At 31.7% G+C, this 23,834-nt stretch overlaps 1 protein-coding gene across 2 annotated transcripts in view; it reads right to left on the reverse strand.

Moving 5' to 3' along the window:
* The window catches only part of LOC125071387 (protein trachealess), a 56,044-nt gene extending 34,894 nt beyond the window's left edge, over positions 1 to 21,150 (reverse strand). For both annotated transcript variants that reach the window (XM_047681609.1, XM_047681608.1), the window contains exons 1-2: positions 20,454 to 21,150; positions 2,865 to 3,103 (exon numbers count right to left, since the gene is read on the reverse strand). In XM_047681609.1, the coding sequence (XP_047537565.1) occupies positions 2,865 to 3,103; positions 20,454 to 20,677 (463 nt within the window). In that variant the 5' untranslated portion in view covers positions 20,678 to 21,150. The remainder of the gene's footprint in view (positions 1 to 2,864; positions 3,104 to 20,453) is intronic.
* Between the last annotated feature and the right edge of the window lie 2,684 nt (positions 21,151 to 23,834).

A 23,834-nucleotide genomic window follows, 5' to 3' on the forward strand; every position in this document is an offset into this window, starting at 1 on the left:
TTGTTTACTCAAAACAGTGTGAAAACTGCTGATTAAATATTTTCTGCTTTCTCGTTTAGAAGTTTCATAAGTTTATATAATATAAATATAATATTTTCCATGGTTAATTTTTTACTATATTTTGAAAGGAACTGAAACCGTTTAGAGGACGTAAAATAAGAGACAGTGCGTCGTATAAATCTCACAGGTGACATTTACTTACAAATCGTAGTACTTTCACGAAGTTCCCTCATCTTTATTGTGTACGTGAGCATATTGGAAACACCGTAGCCCCAAAACATTTTGCTCTACAATTGTGACACCCCTAAACGTGCATGTTTTATTGTCGAATATTTTTATTTTAATACCGCTATAGACTATAGGCGGGTTTGAAAATTGAGTTAAAATGACAGTGGCATACGTAGTGATTCGCTCCGTGGTCGCATTAAGCGCATTAGGGACTGAAATTGGATTTGTCGTGGGGCGGTCTGTTAGTACACTTGTTACGAATTTGAACCTCTCTCACTAAAAAACTCTTTATTACATCAGTATAATGCGAGTTATTTACTCATATTATAAATAATCAGTAAGATTACAATAAATAATTGTACTATTTTCGTATACATACGTATGATGAAACTGTAAGAGGCTTTTACTTTGTGGTAGGGCTTTGTGCAACCCGTCTGGGTACCACCTACCCAATACATATTAGAATATGTATTGGGCGCCGACCGCATTGCTTAGTATTGTTGTTTTGTCTATCAATTATATAAAAAAAATCACTTACGTTAGTGAAACGAGTGTTGGTTGACTAAGCAATTATTATTAATCATCACTTACTAATGGTGTTTTAAAAATTTTAATATTTGTGACCAAATCCTAACCTACTTAATTTTGCACACATTTTTTATAAAAAAGGTTTTATATACAAAAAATGGTTTTAAATTATTATTATCATAATATATAAGTACTTTAAGTTATTTAGTAGCTGATAGATGAGATAATGTTAGTTCAGGTCATACCAAGTACTTATAGCAAGAACTGATATTATAAATGCAAAATTGTGTTTGTGGGCCATGTCGCTTTTCTGCGCAGACGTGCCGCCATATTATGAATTAAAAAAAAATGAAATTATTCTTAAGTGCTATAGAGTGAAAATTATATTTATATTATATAGATTTCTTAATCAATAATTCGCAGCCGTACGAAGCCGAGGTGAGTCGTTCAATGGTTTATGTAGTAGCAAGATATTTAATATATAAATATGCTTTAATATCCGTAATTATCTTCACAGGAAAAACTATCATTATGCTTTTAATAAGTTCTCTATCAAAAAAAAAAACAAGCATACAAAAGAAACTTCATTATAAATTAGTATGATTTACCAAAATACCTACCAAGATTTCCAAACTAGAAGTACAACGCATTCGACAATCAACCACATACGACGTGCGTCACGTTTACACAGTAAAACAAACATTTGTATTTTTTCCCAATAGCGTATAGGTAATTTATTTATTTGAAGTATTGCGGTGAATCAGAGTCCCCAAGGCGTCTTTATTTGCGTGCACGCATCGCTTGTCAATGTTTGTGATTTAGTCGCATTTTTTTTTGTCCACGGAAAAGTGGATTCGATGCACTGTGTTTTTTTTTCTAACACATGTGACACAATATTTATTTGAAATAATTTTAGAAGTGCGAAATTATTGTTTATAAAATTTAAGTTTATTAAGTAACAACCCGTTTTCCACTGGGCATAATCCACTTCTAATCTTACGTAGAAGATTTTACTATGATATAGAAAAGACGAATTAAGCACATGAAAATTTAATCTGTTATCCACTGAGTCACCTCAATTTTTCTATATTACTTAGTTATAAAAGACGAGGTAATAAATTAGAATGGAACAATAACCTGCCCTTATAAAGATTCAGTAAAACAATTATTTTTCATATGTAAAATGTAGAGCATATTTCTTGTAATGTAAACATAACAATATTAAACTATATTAAGTGTAATAAAATTAGCATATTAAAAATGTATTCTCGCTATTAAATATACGAAAACCTCGTACAGTTGAAATCTTGTTAAACTGTCTGTAGCATCTCTAACACGGTTAGCACCGACAATGACTTGACGAAGGGAAATCAGATTTGGGAACCCTCCCAAGTTATTTTAAAGCCACTCAGTCATTTTGCATAGTTCTGAGGGGACGGAATATTGTGTCTTTTAGTAGAATGCTCTACTATTTTATTTTATATTAATGTTTGTTCTGTTACCGAATTACTTGTATGAGTACACATGTTCGGAAATAATTATAATTAATTTTAGGTAGCCTTTAATTGATCATCATCTAAATGCTTCTTTTTGTGATAGGAGGCCTGTTTCATTTTTGGAGAAACTATTTTTAATTGTTATTTGTATATAATTATGGCTTTAATTTAAATAAAATTATATAATTTTAGTCAATCAATGTAAATTAAAGTTATCAGACGTATCTGTTTAGAAATCAGATAGAATTGGAAATTTGACGCATTTTAAATGTGATAATGTTCAAGATTAAATTACTTTTCAGAAACCGGAAGTTTCTGAAATATGAATGAATAATGAATGAGTGATGAATGAATCAATTAACCAAAAAATGTACTAACTTTCGTCACCTTAACATATATATATGTTTTGTTATTGTGGATGATAACTGGTACCAACCCCGACGAGCTTGCATGACGAAGCTCCATCGAGTGGCAGGTGGTTTGTGCAAGCTACATTTTGAACTAATTGTAGCTTCATACTCTACTTATTTTGCAAAATGTTGATTTAAAAGCCCTTAAGAGTGTGTAAGAGTATACTTGTATAAAGAATATTTTGATTATTATAATACCAACCTTTCAAGGTTTTACTCGTAGGCGGCGTGTCGCGACTCCACGGCGGGTCGCCATGACCGGAGAAGTCACGTAATTTGAGGTAGCTTATTGTCAGCCTTATGATCGACGCCTTATCCAGTTGACTGGTGATGGCGGCGGGTAGAGGTAGCATCTTAGCCAGTTCGTAGAACTCGTAGTTCTCTTTGCCTCGTCGGGAACGCGCTGCGTCACGACTTTTTTCTTTCCGCAGCTCGAGGATGCTGTAAAGATATGTAATATTAGTTTGAGATGTTCAACGTTTAATATATGATTTTGTTTTATGTCACAGGCTATATATAATATTATAATTTTTTTGTTTAATGTTATAGTTTCAAAAGATTTAAATTTCGAATATGTTTTTAAAATTTCAAGCAATATTCAAATTATTATTCACAGTTTAAGCATTAGCGGCCATATTTATAAAAAGTTATCTAAAGAGTGATTAGTTAAACGATGATGTATCTTCTTTTTTCAAATGAGAAATCAATTAAGACAGAAAGGGATAGTATGACCGTAACTAATATTGTAATAGTTGCTTGATAATTGTCTAAAATGTATTATGACTTTGGATTTCTCTTCGATAAATATCGAGATTTATTCGATAATAAACAGCGTAAACACTATAACCCATAAAATATATACATTCAGTAACGAAAGCATATAAAATTCCCGAAGGTAAATAAAAGAAGGTAACATTGATAAACATAATCATATTATATTTCTTCTATATTTTTTCAAAGTTAATAAAACGAGGCTGGTAAAAATCGTATTAAGCCGGCAGGTGGGAGTTTCGCTGTTACGCCACACCCACGGGCGGAGTCGCTAATGAGTTTGTTTTAATAAGGACCAGCCTGCAGACGCTAACTTAATATGCAAAGAATTTAATGTAGAGCCGTAATTTGTTTTATAAAAACAATATATAAAATATATAATAAGTATATAATAAAATAGAATTATTCGTTGAACTCAAAGCATCTTTTGAAAGTAACTTACTTATATATCATGAAAAAATAATTTTCTTTTACAGTTTTTAGACTTATTTTCAGCGTAGGTAATTAGACGGAAGATAATTAGATAATTTTGATAAGTGGTCACATCTGCCCGTGAACATTGCATGGCACTATTAATCGTTGCTCTTAAATTGCTACGTCCTGTAATTACACTGGCTCACTCAACAGTCCACAGCACAAAACAGCGGTGGAATGTAAAAAACAAAATACTTCAAATTAAAACGTTCAAATTTAATAGGCGTCTTAATATTTTAGTGATGGTTAGAAGGCAATTGGCCTGCCCGTCTGTATGCGGTAATCGATATAGATTTTGTCTTCTCGACATTTCTAACATAATGAAGCGCTGTCATTCGTAGGATATGACGTCATCAGCTTTAAAGTTTCATATGAAAATTAATGGAAATATCGCCATTTATCGTGACTTCTATAATGACATCAAAGTTTTATTTTTTCCATATGACGTCGCTAATCAGATTCCTGTCTGTCTCATTCGATCTTTATGTATAAGTTCTAGATAGTACCTACATTTATTCAATACAATGTTAATACGTTATGGAAATTACGATTTGCAAGTCTTAATGTTTTAATTTTTTAAATAAACTTTAAAAAAATACATTTATAAAAGGAACCTTTATGATCTTTAGCGTTATCAATAAAAATGTACCTATATATATGTCAATTAATTTATCATTCATTCATGCAATCAAAGCTGAGATTGCCCAGTTACAAGACGTGAATTCAAACCCGGGGCCTGCAACACTGAGTTCATATGTGCATAATGTGTATTTATAATTCATCTCGTGTTCGACAGTAAAGGAACCTGAAAGCGGTGAAGGAGAATCTGCCACGTGTATCCAGCAAGAATATGGGGCAGCGTGGTGGAGTATGCTCCATGCCTTCTCTTCAAAAGGGAGAGGAGGCCTTTGGTCAGCAGTGGGTTAACAGGCTGTTTCTTTATTTTTACAGTATGAAATTTTATCAATGTGTTCCTTAAATTTTCATGAATCGATAAATTTAATTTGGAACAGATTTGTATGCTTATTACTGTTCATTGAATGGGTTCCTTACGGACTATGTTGTTTGAAAAAAAAAACAATAACAAAACAAAATATTTGCACCAATATATATAATAATAATAACCCAACATTATTAAAACATGTTTTTACACACGATACTGTCACACTTTTATTATTTTTAACAATTTTAATCAAAACACAAAAATACATTAGGACACCGAGTTTAAGTTTACGTGCAGGGGTGCTAAACCCAAGGTGCGGAGTAAGCGATCCTCTGATGGGCCTGGTTTACGATCGAGCTAGATTACTGACTTCCCGGGAGACTCGAGTTTATTGTCACCTGAGTAAGGTCATTCGGAAATGTCCGTGACGTTGCTGAAATGTTTTCGTGTCATGAAACTTGACTAGTCATTGTGAGTCATAAATTTAAAAAATGCAACCGATAATGTATAAATCATCTTTTCAAGTAAATACTTGAAAAGATGATTTCAAATATATAAAATACTTGAAAAGATACGTAAATACGTATAAATAAATAATTTGTAATAATCAGCTCGCTCGCTTCGTTTAGGTATAACTTAGTAAGTATACAAAGCTGGCTCAAGTGTAAGGAATTGAAATGAAAATTAAAGTCCAGTTCCCCTACCGAAAAATAACTACAGTTTAGGGACTAATAACTCTTAAATATAAAGAAAATCTTTACGTACCCTTTAAAAGATATCAGATCAAATTTTCCGATAACGATACAAAACGGTTAAAGTATAAAACAACCGGCCCTTTGAGCTTGATTTAATGTTACTCGAGGGTCAGTTTTGACCCATTGCGGCATTAAATTGTTTAAAATAACTTTACAGTGACCGAGGGTTGACCGCCCCTAGCTATTATGTAATATATTAAGCGATATTAAATTTTGATTTTTCTATATCTTTTATTTTATATTATTTATAGTTGTAACGTTTTATAGTAGTGTGTGTTTTATGACGTCACATTATGTATCTATTTATGTTAATTATATTCGTAGATGTGTGAAGATGTTGATTAATAAATAATTTAACAAAACTGATTAAAATATTACATCATGTATTTAATTATCTGTTAACGATGAAGGATGCCTTCTATACATAGAAATTACATACATGCAAAAGTATTCGTTTTTTTTGTAAAAATAATTTGTATATTAGGTATATAAGATTTTTTTTTTATCCATTATATACAGTGAGTAAAAAAATAACGGTTCATAAAATATAAGAAACCTTTTAATGAACCTTGAGGCACAGTGCCAAAAGGCCGTAAGCATTTAATTCTGATAGGTAGGTTAATACTCTTAGCTAAGAAGTTAAGCTTTTGCCAGCTTTGCGTTCAGAAAACTAAAAGATGGTCATTAGTTATATAATCAGTACTGTTTATTTTATACGTCGACACATAACCTAATTTACGATAGACATTTTTTTTATTTATCAATGCATATGATCAAACATCTCACCTGAGAGACATTGGTACTGTAGCAAGTATCTATATATAAGTAAATCACTTCACGACCAATTGTAGGTACAGCGGAAAGCATATTTACAAAGTATTATAAGGCATATTAAGTTACGTTTTTATCGAGAATAATCGGTCAGATCTCACTGCGTCACAAAGATATGTAATGACGTTAGTTCCCGTAATATAATCTAGATATAATATATTATGTTTATACAATTCTTTCACAATAGATAATATTTAGACGAGTCTGCGAATTCCAATAGTAAAACAATACTTCGTTTTTATTTTGGATACCTTTTCCCCTATAAATTCTTCTTAGTACTAAGATCACTCCAATGTTTTCGTTCCGTCCAATTTTTATGACGGACCTCCCTTCATTTTAGAAGTGGCTGTCTTTAAGTGTTCCCGTACGTGTCTCGACGCCCTGTACACCTGGGAATCAAACCCACAATACGCTACTAACGCCTTGACCCCCTTGAATATTCACTCAGCCAATCTACGCGCGAAAACGGTCTCTATTCCTAACAGACTTAAAGTCTAAATTTACCTCGCATTTATCAAACACATTGGTCAGCGTTGATTGGAATAGGCTCAAAGAAAAACGTCCCAATTCGGAAAAATATATAAGCTAAAATAAACTCTATTCCAAAGCGCTAAAGGCTATGTGTATTCTATCGGGAAAAAAATAGTGCAAATTGAAATAGGGAGATGTACACGGAAATCGAAGTCGGGTAGAGGTAATAAAACGTCGTCCACTACGCAACCGTGTCGCGGGAGTTACGACTAATGTGCCCGGGACAAATTGAGTTGTGCCCGGGCAAGAATTAGTACGCCCCGGGGAATAACTTGCATAGCATGACGGAGATGACAGTTCGTCTATTACATTTAAATGTCACTTCGGTTCTCATTTTGTGATATTAATTAATTATATACGTATCTCACTATACTTTGAATATTTTTCTCATTAAGAACAAAAATAAAAACTTTTTAAGTTAAGTTAAATTTTATACATAGTGTCAGAGTTACTTACATTATGTTAATATCTATTTAATAAATAAAAAATTATATCCTATCGCGGATTGATTACTCACGCCTTGGCTATACTAGCTTTTATCGATTCTAAAAAAAAATGTTTCAAACACATCATTTAATCCCTTATTAACGAGCAAACCATAAAGTTCTCTTTTTGAAATATCGCACTTTAACCATTGTTCACAGATTAAGCTATCAGGTAGCTGTAGATTAACGGAGCCTAAATACAGTCTTTCCGACCTTTCATGTCATCGCATTTATTGTGATCTGTCACCTCTGAAGGGTTGACACTAAAGGTCGACACTTCGATTAACCGTTGCAATGATGTGCGTCTATTCGGTTGTATAATCTCTTGTTATGGGTCTTTGATACCGCGCCTGGGAATTTTTAAGTATTTTCTGCTTGAATAGTCGTATGTCTAAACATTGGTTTTCTTTGTTGTGGTTTAATGTGATCAATACATGGGAACAGATTATATATTTCACTCTAAAAAACATATATTTATTATTTTATTTATTGAACGAAATCAATAAAAAAATAAAGTTATTAATTGTTAGGATTAGTCGAATCGATGTATGTATATTATTTTAATGTATCTGATACATAGTGTGCATATTTACCAATCTATTTCGAAGATATTATTTACGTGTCTAAAACGTTAAATCTTTGTGTCTTTGTCAATCTAATAAAATCATTGTGAGAATTTTATTCTAAGCAATATGATAAAACATTATTATTGATAAGTGGTAACGAAAAATGATCCACTTGAGATCAATGAGAGACATTCTAAAAGCCGACAATAAAATGCTTCTTAATATTTTTATGAAATATGGGGTTGTAAGTGGGTATTATGGATCCTTAAACTGTTACAATTTGTGACAAAGGACTTGGAGTTGAGGTGTGTTACAATCATAGATATTATTATTGTGGTAATAAATTCCATTTTCAAAAATATATTTATTAAGCGTTTCAATTGGGAATAAAAACAACCAATTTTTTTTTCTTAATTTTATAGTACTAAATAGAACGCCTTAAATATTTTAAATATACAGCCTTGTTCAAATGAAATCCGAATATTTTTTGTATCATTAATGTAACACAACTCAGCGTAATATGTAATTACACGTAATAAGCTTATATAGAATCAACATATCTATTATATTATGAGATATTACAAATAATAAAGAGGGAAACAGACTCACTATAAATAGCTATTTATTTCTCCTCGACAAATATACCTTTATTCTTTAACTCGTTCTTTTACAGGAATGGGATTCCGTTAGAAAAATTCGATACAAAGTAGTGGGTGTAATAGAGTTAAACGGAGTGAAACTTTTCAAAGAGAAATTCACACCCTATAAGCTAAGGGTCGGCTAGCTTTCTTTAAAAGCGGACATTTGAGCCCCTGGAATTTAGTCAACCGTCCAGTCCCGGGGGCCTTTCAGACCTACGGTCACTTGGAAGGAAATTCGAATAAATCGAAGTATTTCAGTGTTAGTATTTCTTTAGTAAAGTACAGTATTTAAGATTGACTATTTTTAAATTTTTGGTAAAAAACCTTTTTTTAAGTTTAATAGGATTTATCGAAAAAAAAACAATAAAATATATTTTGACAAAAGGAACCATTGTACAATACGATATTTTACAACATAAGTAATTGAAAACAATTTGTTCTTATTTATCAACAACAAAAGATCATTAATCAACATCGACAATGTTAATATACACGTATTAGTTAAAACGACCAAACGAAATATTTATCCAAAGGGCATAAACGCGTGAAGGGTGTCACTATTTGACATAGGAAATGAAAATGTCATCGGCTTATTACGCCTCGGGATTATTGATATGGCCGACGATTATTTTCGCAGATATAATCTGTGAGTATAATGTCATAATGACAGCCGCCATCTTTGATTGCATAGATTGCTTCGATCCGCCCGTCATTATATGTTCTTAAGTTAATAAGGACATTCTAATAACCTATTTGGCGTGGAATTCCAATCGAATCGTTCAAAAATACGAAATAATTTATAATAATTATTTTGATATCTCATTATTCAAGGCTTTAATTCTTACGTATTTATCTAATATTAAATATGAAAGATTGGACTAAGTTATCAATTGTATTATAAGTTTCTGCCTACGACTTCACCTATTGATGTTGCATGACCTGAGTCCTTAGTGATGTCGGATTCGATATGTAAGTACCTCTCTATACCAAAATGTCATGATGATCAGTTGAGTAGTTAATACAAGTAAGTGAAACAAACAAACAGTCTGAATTTTTAATATTAGTTGGGATAATCAAGACTAAGTTATTACTAAGTATTTAAAGCTTCAAAATATAGGCACAGTATAACAAAAAACTTTGGTTTAGTTTTTTTATAAGCATGTTATGTCAAAGGGTGTGAAATACTCAGGACGTTCAGCACGATTGGAAATACGCGTGTCCAAGCAAAGGTCACGGTAACCGTTTTAGCTATAAGACGAGTGTAGCGTAACCGAAATGTCGTGATACTTTAACATCGTTTAGACCAGTTATAAATTTACAAAATTAAAATATAAGATATTAAATATTATATTAAAATATAATTAAAATATAACGAGTATAGTACAAAAAATAATGGTTGATATTTTAAATAAAACCGAACTCATCGACAGGATAAACAATAATTTTAACCGAAGACCGCAATCTAATTACGCTAAAAGCACTATGTTTTCATGTAATTAATTTGAGATTATCTGTTTATGACGAATATAATGTAAATTATTATATAATATTCGTCAGCACATTTAAAGGAAGTTTGCACGTCTTTTCAAAATCTCTTAAAACGTAACTTCTATAGTCATTGTCGCTATCAAACGTTCATTTCGTCCAGTTCGGAAATAATCAGACGGTTCCCGTCTCATGGGACACTCATCCTACCGGGCACCTTGGAGATGAATTTAATATGACTCGGCGAATTTCAGAACGACCTCGTGACTTTGAATAGCTTTCCACTTTGACTTATCAGAATTACTAAGCACATTGGTCAGGTTCCCTCACAAACGATGATACGTTCGTTTAAGACATACAAAACGGGTTCAAATACTACTGTATCGATATTCCATTTCGTTTTTATGTTCATAGTTATTATATATCTTAAATTAATTATATTTGTTATCATATGTCTTGATTAATATTGAAAACAAGCTCAGTGGTGCTTGCCTTTGTTTGAAACCGCAATCATCTAAGGCTAAGATCCTAGTACTCTATCCACTGAGTCTAAAAATTTGCTAAAAAGAAAAATAAATTTCAATAGTGATACTAACTAATCGATTGTTTCCAAAATATTTTATAAGCGTTAAACAAGGCATAAGAATACTTCACTTGTTTCTAAGAATTACATAAATATATATAAACTTTAAATATTTGATGAAAATAATAAAAAATATTGTACGACATCGTCTTATCCAAAATCTTCTAACGCCTTAATAACATAAAGTTTACAGTTAGATCTGACGTCATACAAGGTTAATCTAGATAAATTTTTATCACTTAAATGCGGAATTCATGGGTGCGGGCCAACGTAAATTTAAGCTATTTAATTATGACATAAAGAGTAGAAATTTCTAGAATGCCCTTAAAATATAAATAACAATTTTCGAAATTCAATTACTTTTATAATGAAACTTTTATATTTATATAAGACATGTATTTTTGCAAAGTCAAATAAGCACGCATTGGTGCATTTATCGTAGAATTCTGGACAAAAATAAATAAAGCCAACTGCCCTGTCCGCTGGGACTAGCGATTTGCGCACTGGCCAAATTGCCGGTCTTTAGACGGACTTTAATAATCACGTCATATCCAATTTTCCTTTCAAACGAGATACGAATATCAATAGGGTAAGATGTTGATTGAATGCTTGCTTACATTGAAATAGCTAGCAATTAACAGGTATGTTTGTTTTTGCTCTAGATAATGTATCTAATTAAATGTTTTAATTAACGTGGGCTAAATATACTAAAAAAACGTACTTGATATAATTTATACAGTAATAGAATGCTTGCTTGATTTATATAGGATTAAGAACGAATGTTTATATTTATTACGAAATAATAAACTGCGAAAGAAACAATTTCGATCGTTGCTTTATTTAATGTAACATTCACGAAAGAATAATCAAGTTTTTCTGCAATATCTAAATCAAAGTTTTTTCACGCGTCACAGTCTTTTATGATACTTCAAAATGTAATGACTAAATTATCGAATTGTAATAAGGTGCTCCGACGTAAGCGACTAATATAAATGGATCGCTGTAGATAAAAACTAGAGCAAAATAGTATTCATTCTGCATACAACAGTCTCGCACCCCAGTGGGCAGTGATCCCGCATTTATGGACAAAAAATGGCCAATCTGCTCGACGCGTCGATACGAGCATGACTAATGGTTGCTAGCCGCTTAGCAAATTGCCTGCCGAAATCGTAACGAAACTGGAAAATTGTTTCATTCATAAATGCAATAACCGGGATTTGCTTTGGATGGGTCTGTGATGAATAAAATAGTTATCTGGGGATAAAGGTCCCATCTGATAGTGGGCAAAGGGATTATGGTTGAATTAATGAGATTGTTTTATTTTTTAACACAAAAAGGCATATTATATTTATTTATTTATAGCAATTTTTATAAAATTTTAAATAGTTGTTCAAGATTTTCAAGTATGACTTAAGGGTTCCTTATATTAAAAACGTACAAATCAAAATAATAAAGTTAAATAATTCGAATGAGTGAATTTAGTTTCTAAGGTGCCTCTAAATAGAGTAAAACTAACGTTGCTTAAAATTAGCAATACAAAGAGAAACGTTGGGGCTGTATTCGCTGCCAATTGAAAGGAGAAGGAAATAATAGTTATTTGCAATAATCGACTGAAGGGACGGCTGATTGCGCCCGGGGCGGGAGCGAATTTTTCCCGCATTTTTGTCTGGAAACTTGCAGTTTAGGAACACTGTGCTGCTCTTTATTATCAACGACTATTCGGATGCGTTCTTTTGAACTTCAAGCTAAATGTTCTTACACAAAATATAGCGATTTTACTGGTAACAGCTTTTAACTTTATCTTAATTTTTTCAGTCAAATCGTTATTCTCGTGATAAAGCCAATGTAATTACAGGCATAGGCGACATAGCGTTTTGGCTCCCAAAGTTGGTGTCGTATTGGCGTACTGGCACACTTAGCATCGAGTGGCCCATTTGTCCGTCCACCTACCTATATCATAAAAAAAAAACATGTAATAGTCCTCAATGACTGATAACAGCTGATCAATATACCACAATGAATCGATGATGACCCTCGCCCTATCTCGATGCCAATTCAACCCTAAAAGAAGGAATTAAAACAACAGGGGTCACTACAAAAGTCCGTTGATGAGGTAAAGGGGGAAATAATGCATCATTTTCGGGACACTTGTCCCGTTAATCCCGACTGGTCTGACTTGATTGATGGTCACCCCACATACCACTTAGTTTAACGGAATGCTTATTAAATTTCGTAGAACTATATGGCAACGAACATACTTCTATTGAGATGCCGCTTATTCTTTTTTGTAAACAATCTTAGATAGTATTTTTCCTCCTTTCCTATGTAAAAAAATATAAGGAAGGTATTATATTTCAGCCAAATTAGTGCGGACTTTTAATCGAATCTACCTTTGGTCATGAAAATTTTCAATGAAAGAGTTCCATACCAAAATATATCATGCGAAAATATGTTTACGGAAACGTGTATGAGTAATTTATAGAGTAGTTAAGATGAGATAGCGCATTTTATAATTTTACCATCAAAATCTGGTATAAAATAATGTTAATTGTGAAAGAAACATACAATGCTCTGCTCTTGATCTTATGACAAACTCTGATATGTCGTTCTGATAACACTGCATTCCACGAGATTGCACGGTAATAAAAATGTAAATGACAACTGTATCATAGCTATTTAAAAATAAATTTGTCGTTTTTTTGTTCTTTTGAAATGTTACCTTGAATTCCTCCTACGTGTACCTAATATGAGTAAATACCATATTATTGTACGAAATGAAGTTACGCTTGAAACTTTGAAGCCCAATATTTTATAACATAGCGCTTTGTGCAAGACTTTGTGCTTGTGTATGAATTGGTGTCCCCACTACTTAGATATTTTACCGCCAAACAACAATACATACTATTGTTGTGTTCCGGTTTTAAGAATGAGTATGTCAGTAACTTAAGGTACAAGACAACATCGTAGTTCCCAAGTTTGGCAGTATACTAGCGATGTAAAGAATGGTTAAAATTTCTTACAGCGCCAATGTCTATAGTAGTGGTGACCACTTACCATTAGGTTGCGCATTTGCTTATCCGCCTACTTAATTCATAAAAAAAAAGAAAAAATATACGTTAAGGAATTATACCCATTTTTTTATGTAGGACATAACTTGGCAAATACATTTACTTATAAACATTGCTTAATGAATTGTTAGTTAAATACTGATGTTTATCTTTCTGTTAAGATTGATTCCTTATTCGAAAGAAAGACAACATTTTTAAATAACTTAAATATGAAATATTGTTTAACTATCTTAAACCACAACACGACATAAAATTATAAAAGCATTTTTACCAGAAGTGAAACTATTACAAACTTTTAAATTTCGAAAATAATTTACCGGTATCACTAGGTATTTTTTACCGAAATATAGAGAATTCCGTTTTAAAATAACATTTCAAAAAGCACCTGCATTTAACCGCATTCGAACCGCAGACGAAAATTGATGCAGTTTTTTGAAACATCGATTTCATAAATTTTATTCGCTTTTATAGCCAATAATGGTTTCGTAATGTCGGATAATCGTTTGTCAAAATATAGAATGAGACTATAATTGACTAAATGTGAACATAACGGAGGCGATAATATGCCGCCTTGGATAATGGCCTTGGGGTTATTCTGTTGTTATCAATACTAATATTATAAATGCGAAAGTTACTTCTTGTGTTGCTCTTACACAGCCAAAGTACTGAACCGAATTTATTAAATTTGCCAAGAAGCTAGCTTGAACTTCAATAGCAAGGACGTAGGTTTCTTTTACACATAAAACCTGACAACCTCAGGACTGTGCCAAGCCCAACGTGAAACTGCGAGCGGCAACTGCTCGTTTATATTTGTTAGTAGGTCTTTAATCTAAAGTATTCTATTACTTTATCATTCATCAAACTTATACTAAGATCCTTGCCATGCCTCTTCAGTACTAATTTATCTTATTAAGACGAAATTTATTTTCACATGAGAGTAACACAAATCACACACACATGTTAGATCTTAAATCAAAATATACTTTATTCGGGCTCTTTCGAGCACTAATCGTCGTTTTACATGATCAAATTAAAACTAAAACTGCCACCGGTTCGGAATGTAGATTCTACCGAGAACTGACAAGGCACTCAGTTTTTACTCTTAACCAATAATCAGTTATATACATATTAAATGAATTGAAATCTTTTACTTAACCGCCGAGCACGATATGAATTATAAATACAAAATTAATTATTTAGCTTAGATAATTATTTTTGTATCGATAATCAAGAGCACCACTGTGTATTCTTACGCTGTCATAGGTCTCATTTTAAGAAATTATTGTCGTTGTTAGAACCGTGTCTAAGTAATGAATATCAAAATACAAACCCTTTGCTGGTTAAACTAAACTCCGTTATATATTATTTCGTATTATAAAATATATAATTTAACTATTTTTATATTAATATAATCATACCTTGTATTATTATAAAGCGCTCTTCACATTCTCTTTGCGGTAAAAGAAAATAAGTCATAATACTTAAAACATAATTTAAAGTAGTGATATCAATTAATATAGGATACGATAAAGAAGTCCTCAATGTCGACTTTATCACTATATTAAAGTCTCAAAGATTTATCATCACAGACAGGAAGATATTTATACATATTTAATATTTTTAATAAAATGGACCAATGTTATACCGTTCATTGCTTGGATATATTCGAAATGTACTTTTTCTTTTAGTTATTCTATAATATATCTAGTTGAAAGTGTTAAGACACGCTATCCGGCAGCTCGACAAAAACTCGAATGAACAGAGGGCGGGACGAATTAGCGTGATTCAGCGTTCGCCCGCTGATTGAACCCACTACCGTGATCTACAGAATGTTCATAAAGTATTTTATCATTTTAATTAATACTTTATCTACTTTAACACGACTTAGAAAAAAAAATAAGTCGTGTTACTACATAAGCTATATATTACAGCGTCAGATTCGTTTAACTCAAACATTAAACGTTGTACTCAATTTCGACCTTAAAAAGTTACATCTAAAACATTTTTCTTAAAAATAACCTAAACAATTGAAATGGTTTGATGAGTTATTTTAATCCTGCTAAAAATAATGAAAATATTAAATACAATCACCCTGTATACATCGAGAACAACACAAGACAAAACGTAATAGATCCATATATCTAAAAAGGGCCCGGCTATCATTTTTAAATCCAACAAAACTGTCGTTTACTGTTAATATCGATATAGCATTATCTTAACGGCATAAAGTTGAAAGTCGTTTGTACATTTACTGTTCGTACATCATGTTATAATGGTAGTCCCAGTTAATCTTCATCTAATGATTGCTAGGTAGCTGTTGAATAGTTTTGATATTGTGTCCAATATTGATATTAGTTTTTTTTACAAATTTTACGAAATAAAAGTTTCGTAACGTTCAACATATTTGACCCGAATTGCGTTTTATAACGCTTGAAATGCGTTGAGTTATAGAAACTTTAGTAACAACTAGTCATACACTGCTGCTATTCTTCTGCTCGAGGAGAAGGTTTTGATCTTTGCCGAGCAATGAACGCTCCACAGGGGCGTAGTAGGTATATCACATATATACATGTCGTACAATGTTATCGCACACATGCAGATTTCTAGATCGAATGTGTTTTTTTATATGTCACAGAGTACCAGATGAATTATGAACACAAATTAAGCACAGTCATAGTCGTAGAGTTGAGTTCATGTCGTCGAAATTGAAGGCAAATTGTAATAAAAATACATCTACGTTAAATAATACCTGCTGCTTCACAGATAAAATTAATTATTGTATCAAAACTTATTTATTATTTGATTAAAAAATATTGTACTAACTGGCTGAATTCGAGTTTGAAATTCGAATTATTTTTGTATTCACGACATGAAATTTTTATCACTAAAAATACTATAATATTCACTTGTAAATTTCAAAAAAAGAACATTTCAAACGTCAAAATTGATCTCTTTGTCAATGTCTAATAGATTTCAAATCTAAACAGTCAGTATTCATTCACTGCGAACGTCTTACTGCCGGTAAAAAACGTTTTACTGTTAGTTAGATGAAAAAAATGTCACAAGTTCTTTTATTATTCAATAGTGACTTTATGTCAGTTAATTTAGGATTTAATATTTTCTTATTTGTGGTCTATGATCATTAAAAAAAAAGAGCCGTAACTGTACGTAAAAGTTTTCAAAAATATATTCGGTGACATTATATTATGTTGAAATAAATCCGAAAATATAAATATTTTTAAGCCGTTTTTATTTTCTAAGCCTATTGAATCAACACAATAATTTATTGTTTAAAAAAAAATAGTTAAAATTATCGTCCAATACATAGAATATTCTGAGTGACATAAAAATGCTACAAACTAATAAATAATAATTATTTTCGATATAATATTTGATTTCTATATCTTAGTCTTAAATTTACCAAACAATTAAAAAATATTTACAGGAATTTATTTATCGAATAATTACGATTATTACTAACTAACGATTTATCGATGAAATCAATATTTCAATTTATTTCAAGCCATTTAAAAAACAATAATAATATTAATATTATTATTACACGCCGACCATTCTACACATCACTAGTACCTATTTCATAGCATACATATAAATATAAATAACTCATACATACAAGAATTCTTTAGCACACATCTAAGTTTATTTCATTTGAATTGTAGAGTTATATAGATACGCGTCTTTAGACACGGTCTTTATTTTTCAATCAAAATAACTTAACAACGGATGTGGGTTACTTTTTGTTTTCTAAACATTTCTAAAGATTTTTTAAGAAAATTTTGATGAAGTGTGAAAGGGTTTTTGAATTGAGTCAAAGGGTCTCGTTTTCTTATCGAATGTTTAAAAATTGGTTCAAAGTAAAGTGTTACCATATGTTATAAAATGATTAATGTATTTTAATTGTTTTTTGTAAAACCGTATAAATATCAAACTTGTTAGGGATGACTTCTAAAGGAAAATATTTGAATTATACTAAATAGTTTCTTTTAAATTCTGATTCTATAATTAATAATCTCATACTCAATGGCTTATACTAATTACGATATGGGGTATCCTAATTAGCGTAGTATGTGCTGAAGTTAAGATAAGTCAATTACGCAGCCGAGGACGATAACTACAAATACTAACAACGAGCAGGGGTTGAATCTGCTACCATAAGATCAACTTTAAGGAATATTCAAAAAAGTTGTTCATGAGTATCTTAGAGCTACATTTGAAGACAATAAAAAGTCTAATAAACTTAATTCCCAAGCCAATTAACCTTTTATACATTATATTTGTATTTGAATAAGACGTAGTTATTATATTATTAGCTCATTAGGAAGTATTTTTTAGTAGCTCATTAGGTAGTATTTTAAAAGACGAATTTCAAATTTATACAACGTTAGAGACGATATTGACAAATGTTAAGATTCTTATCGTATTGCTTTGCGTGATATCGTTACTGATTATATTATATATAGCCTTTACATTAAATTAAAGTAACAAAACACTGGTTATCCTTATCATTTATACACATACGAAAGAGAGAGCAATATTTTTTGTTCTCTGAGTTTGACGTTATGGATTCACAGACTAAGGTTTCCAAATATTAGTTATGTTACATATCTTTGTCAAGTTTAATCATAATTTAATTATATTAATATATTTTTACCAAAAGTTTATAAGAACAATACCGTATATTCATCGCTTATAAATAATATATGAACAAACCTACATAATATATAAAGTTTAATATGATTTACCCGTCCAATTATGAGTTTTACTATTTAACATATTTCAATTATCAACTTTTGTATATTCACTTATTTATTTAACAATTTGTTTTTATTAAAAAAATATATAATTAACTCAAGGCAATACAAATATCTCATACTCGACAAGTCTGCGTTTGCGGCGGTGCGTTATTGTTCAAGAGTCACGACACGATAACATCTTAATTTACTTTACTTCGTTCTTATATATTATACATAGTTTTTAATATTGTTATTTTAATACGGAAAATAACATCAACCTTGGTTAGTTTCGTATTGTAAATTATAATGTTTAGGCTCGAAGTTGCGACGTTATCACGTGTTATGAAATTCTAAGTGGATCTCTTTCTTGTAATGTTGCAAAATATCTTGAACAATAAAGTATATTACTTCCTGCCTTAGCTCGTAATGACGATAAAACCATGTTTATATTATGTCTCCTATTTTATATGGAAAGTACATTTTTTATAAAAAGTATTAAAACATTCATAAAAGTTTTATATTAGATCGTAATGTAGTATGTTAACAAAACACTGAAGTTCACACTTCTTAATCTTGGTTTGTTTGTAGAAATGTTGATTCCTCGTAACAATTGTCGTAGAGTTATGAGAATGGTGACCCAGTGTGTTAATTATTATTATGTTAAATTCAATTAAAATTAATCGAGTCGTTTCTTCGTTATGCCTATACAAAGTTACAGACAAATATTTTCTAAAAGTGTTTTTTATAAGTTTATATATTTTTGTATATATTTGTTAAATAATATGTGTTTATATTTTTAATATATTAGTATGTAAATTAGTTTACAAATAAGATAATAATAATGTTACTGTTGAAACCGTCAAGGCTATTTTAATAACAATGTACTCGAACCCTTAATGACGGCTCGCCTAGAAAATAATCAAGTCGAAAAACCAGCTACGATGTCGTTGAGATTAAAATCTTTACATTTTGGAGGTAAATTCGCTTGTCTCGTGCTCTTAATTTTGTATCGTTGTTAGCAGTTTCATTACAAGTTTTCGTAATATTAAAAAAAAAAACATTGAAACGCAATTTTGTGTAAGTAATTTCACGATTATTATGCTATTGCTTGATGTTTTTTTTTTCGTTTCGTTTCGTTTTAATGACGAGTAAAAGGTTTAATAGGTTTTTATTTTGAAGATATTCTATTCGAATTCTGATATGCTTCTTTGCGGTTCGTAATTGGATTTTCAAGAATGAACTAATAGTAGTATTGATACCAGGTCATTACAGCCGTCTGGTGACAGTATAGTTCAGTTTTTTCCAAAAAGAAAACTTTTTTCTTTTAAGATGTTTCATTTAAGTTTCTTGGTCCGACATTTAATATATAAAAAAAAAATCATTTTCGTCAATACATTTTTACAAGCTTTTATTAAACATCAATGGAATTTTAAGCTACCTCCTCTGCACCGTAAAAAACTTTGCAAGATTTGATGATATTGTTAATACAATTAAGTTTAATATTCAACATAGTAATTAGTCCATTAATGGCGCCAAATAAAAACTTGTTTAAACTTAAAACTATGACACTTGTACAACACCAAGTTCAATTCTAATCTATAAAGCACGTAATCAGAAGCCACGTAAAAAACAATGCTAAAATAAAAAAAAAATGCCGTCAAAACATTGAGAATTTACTTACTACATTTTTAAATAACGTTTTTAAGTACAAAACCTACTGATTAAAATTGAATTAGCAATTTAAATTTCGTTTAAAAACTTTACCTTTTACTGTCATGTTGGAACCAATTTACATTTCTTTGTTCAAGTATCAGGTAAGTAAAATTAAAAACGTAATAAGTAAATTTAATTCAAGAAGAATTTATAGCTAAAAATAAAAATATAAAGAAAAAAATGAAACGTGCCCAGGTTCGAGATGCGATTGGTTGGATGCTTGTTGCTGCCGACAGATATCCGGGCTTGTCTGTACGAACCAGGAATGGGTGAAAGCCGTGTTAAGCCCCGGGTTGAGGCCTGGCCCAGGCCCTGGTAGGCCCATCACACCAGGCAGCCCGCCAGGTCGCTGGTGGTGGTGGAAACCAGCGGACGCCACCGCGTAGTCCATTGCCACCGCTTGGTACGGCAACATTATCACACACTTCAACGTTCTTTCGATTACTCCAATCTGTCAGTTCCACTTTCCCGCGCTGTCACACGCATTTTGTCCAAAATAGTCTGTATTTAAAGTTCCATTTTTAATATTTACGCGCACTATTTTATTTATTACGAGCCTTTGTGACACTAGTTCGAAATTGAAATGCCAAACATTTCGCTCCTAAGTTCGTTGTCACAAAAATTCACTAGAAGCAACACTGCAATGTCTATCGTTTCAGGCGCAGACGTTTTCAGTTAACAAACAAGTCGTCCTATTTCCGCGACCGATCATTTACGGGGCTAGCTATTCACAGGAGAAAAGTCACGCACAGCCACCCACTTAATAAATATTCTGGGCATATATCCGTTTTTACGCAGACGTGACTGGCAGTGTACTGTCCGATTTTCACGTACGGAACGCGCGGCCGATTATCGAAAACAGTTGCATGCGTCCCCCTCTTTCGACCTCGGACGTGCAACTGAAACCAAGCACGCGCCAAACGCGACTCTATCACACTCGGCCTAGACACGGGGTACGGCGACCGCTCGGGAATCGAAACGAGACGTCGCTCTACGGGCGAGCGAGAGACGCATCGATCGGACGTCATCGCGAAGTTAAAAGCCTGCGTCGTTACACGGGCCGTAATAGGCGGTTACGTGATTGGGCGTGGCCTGGACTATTAAGTTGAATTGTCGCGCTCTGATTGGTTAAAATTGGTAGTAGTCGCCTACGTGATATGTTCAGGAATACGTTTATAGCTCGCGCTCATAGAATATAATAAGTGAGTTGTAGGTTGGATGCGCGCCAGTTGCGAGTAGTCTTCTTGTTGCGGTTTCGCTCCCGATCCGCGTAAAGGTTTTTAATTATTGGCAAAGGGTACCGTTAATCGGTTACCGTGTGGTTATATCAGATAAAAGATCGCTTTGAATAATAAAGCACGTTTCAATGAGCGTGCGGGCGCTGGGTGTGGTTCACACCTGTAGGTAACTAGTATTGATTGATGCGAGCTTGATAATACACGATATCTTGAATATTATTATACACGCACATATATACTATGTGTTAGAGCAATATACCGTTAGAAGCTAATAAAAATATTCTTTAAAACTTGATATATTCTATATAGGCAAATACGAAAACGTAATATTCTAATGTATATTAACCACGATGCTTTTGCTGGAATTTATTAGTTAATTTGAATATAAAACTTGAGAGGATACGGTCTCTTAAAACTAAGATACCTCTATGGCTTATAGATATTACAATCCGTCGTAATCACAAATAAACGTTTATAACATAAAGATCAATAAAAAATAACTACATTCGTCTCAAAACGACATCAAAGTATAGCCTTGACTATTTACCTTTATACAAAAAGTATCAAAAACGTAAAAGTCGCAAAAACTATAAAAAACGAATTCCGATAGAGCTGTCATTGTTAATTTGAAGAATAGTTGTAAAAAACTTCATCGTTCGTTTTATTTTTACGAAAATCGTTTTTTTTATTTCTCTGCTAGGTATTTTATAATAGTAGGTAGAGCTTGCATGTAAAGCTGTATATCTAGAGAGGGCAATAGAGTAAAGTTGTCAAGTTTTTCAGACGGACATAGTCCCAGCGGTTTACGATAGGAAGGGAATTAAGAGTGCAAATTTTTCGTGTACACACACACTTGTGCACTAGATCTGACCGCTGAATATTTCTGTGACTGCCACGCTTGGCTGATATTTGGACAGAATGACCTTGATCTTAGAATTTTATCGTACATAGCTATCGTATAAAATGAAAGGAAAGATCTAGTTCGGACCACGGTATGCAAGCAAGATAAATGATAGAAATGAGAAATAGGATTACAAAAATGAATACAATACCTAAATATTTATTATTGTTAATTTAAAATTTAAATTTTATAATGGTAGATATATCTAATTATTTTAACCTTTAATTAAATTAGACAATAATTTTGGCATAATTATTGTGACCATGAAGCTCCAAATAATTAAGAAAAAAAAAACAAATATAAACCAGTTTTATAAACAATTGATATGTAAATACATCGTTCCCTTGAATTCCGTGAATCTTACTTACAATGAAAGACAAGAACGTCTATAATGATTAAATTATTCCTCAAAACAAACATAAGGACGGCTTGGATTTAAATATTTTTATTTATGGGATATTCTCCAATAAATCCTTCTTCAAACTTCAGCCAGATTGGGCTGTAGGTAGATAGATAGCGTCACTAGCCCCGCCCACGGCGCGTCTAAATCAATACACGCCGCTAAGAATATATCTAGACAACCTTACACACCTATCTCGTCTGTTAAACTTATGAGATTTAGAATAAACTGTGTATCGTTTTTTACTCATACAAATAAGTCTTTATAAATAGTTTATTAATCTGGTTACCGGATTACTATAAGGTCTGTTAGTTTATAACAAATCTTGTTCTTTAAGTCGTTTCGCTCTTGGTAGAGCGTCGTTTTTAGCTCGTTAATAAAATCTAGCCAAATTGTAAGAAATATAATGCGTACATAGTTTTCAAAATAGCGGATCAATATGAGTAATTATAATTATCAACATACTGACCTAATTAATTAAACGATTAAATTCGAAGTATTTATTCGATCGATCAAAAGTCTTTTTATAAATTATATAACAAATTGTCCATAAAGTAGATTCAAAATCAAAATATACTTTATTAAATTAGGCTTTTAAAGGCATAATTATGAAATCATCATTTTACAGATCTGTAGGTATTAAGTAAAGCTACCACCGGCTTAGAATGTAGATTATACCGAGAAAAATCGGCAAGAGCTTCAGTAGCTACTCTTTTCCAACAATTTAAATACAAAGTGATATTAGTTAAATATTATTTATACATATAATATGTCCTGTTTGAAAGTCAACAAGTACATACGATTAAGAATATATAAAATAAATAACGATATTGATTTAATTAAAAAACAATTAATTTCTCAAGACTGGATAATGGATAACAAAAGACGATCATGGTGTAATATAATCGCAATCACAAACAGCGGCTATCATCGAATCAATTGTAGCGAATTATCAGCAGTCCTGTTAGCCGGCTAAGCCGGACGTTCATGCGTTTGTGGCTTCCGTCCGTTAGCCGACGCCGGCTAGCAATTT

The sequence above is a fragment of the Vanessa atalanta genome, chromosome 19 (assembly GCF_905147765.1).
Source record: "Vanessa atalanta chromosome 19, ilVanAtal1.2, whole genome shotgun sequence".
NCBI lineage: Eukaryota > Metazoa > Arthropoda > Insecta > Lepidoptera > Nymphalidae > Vanessa > Vanessa atalanta.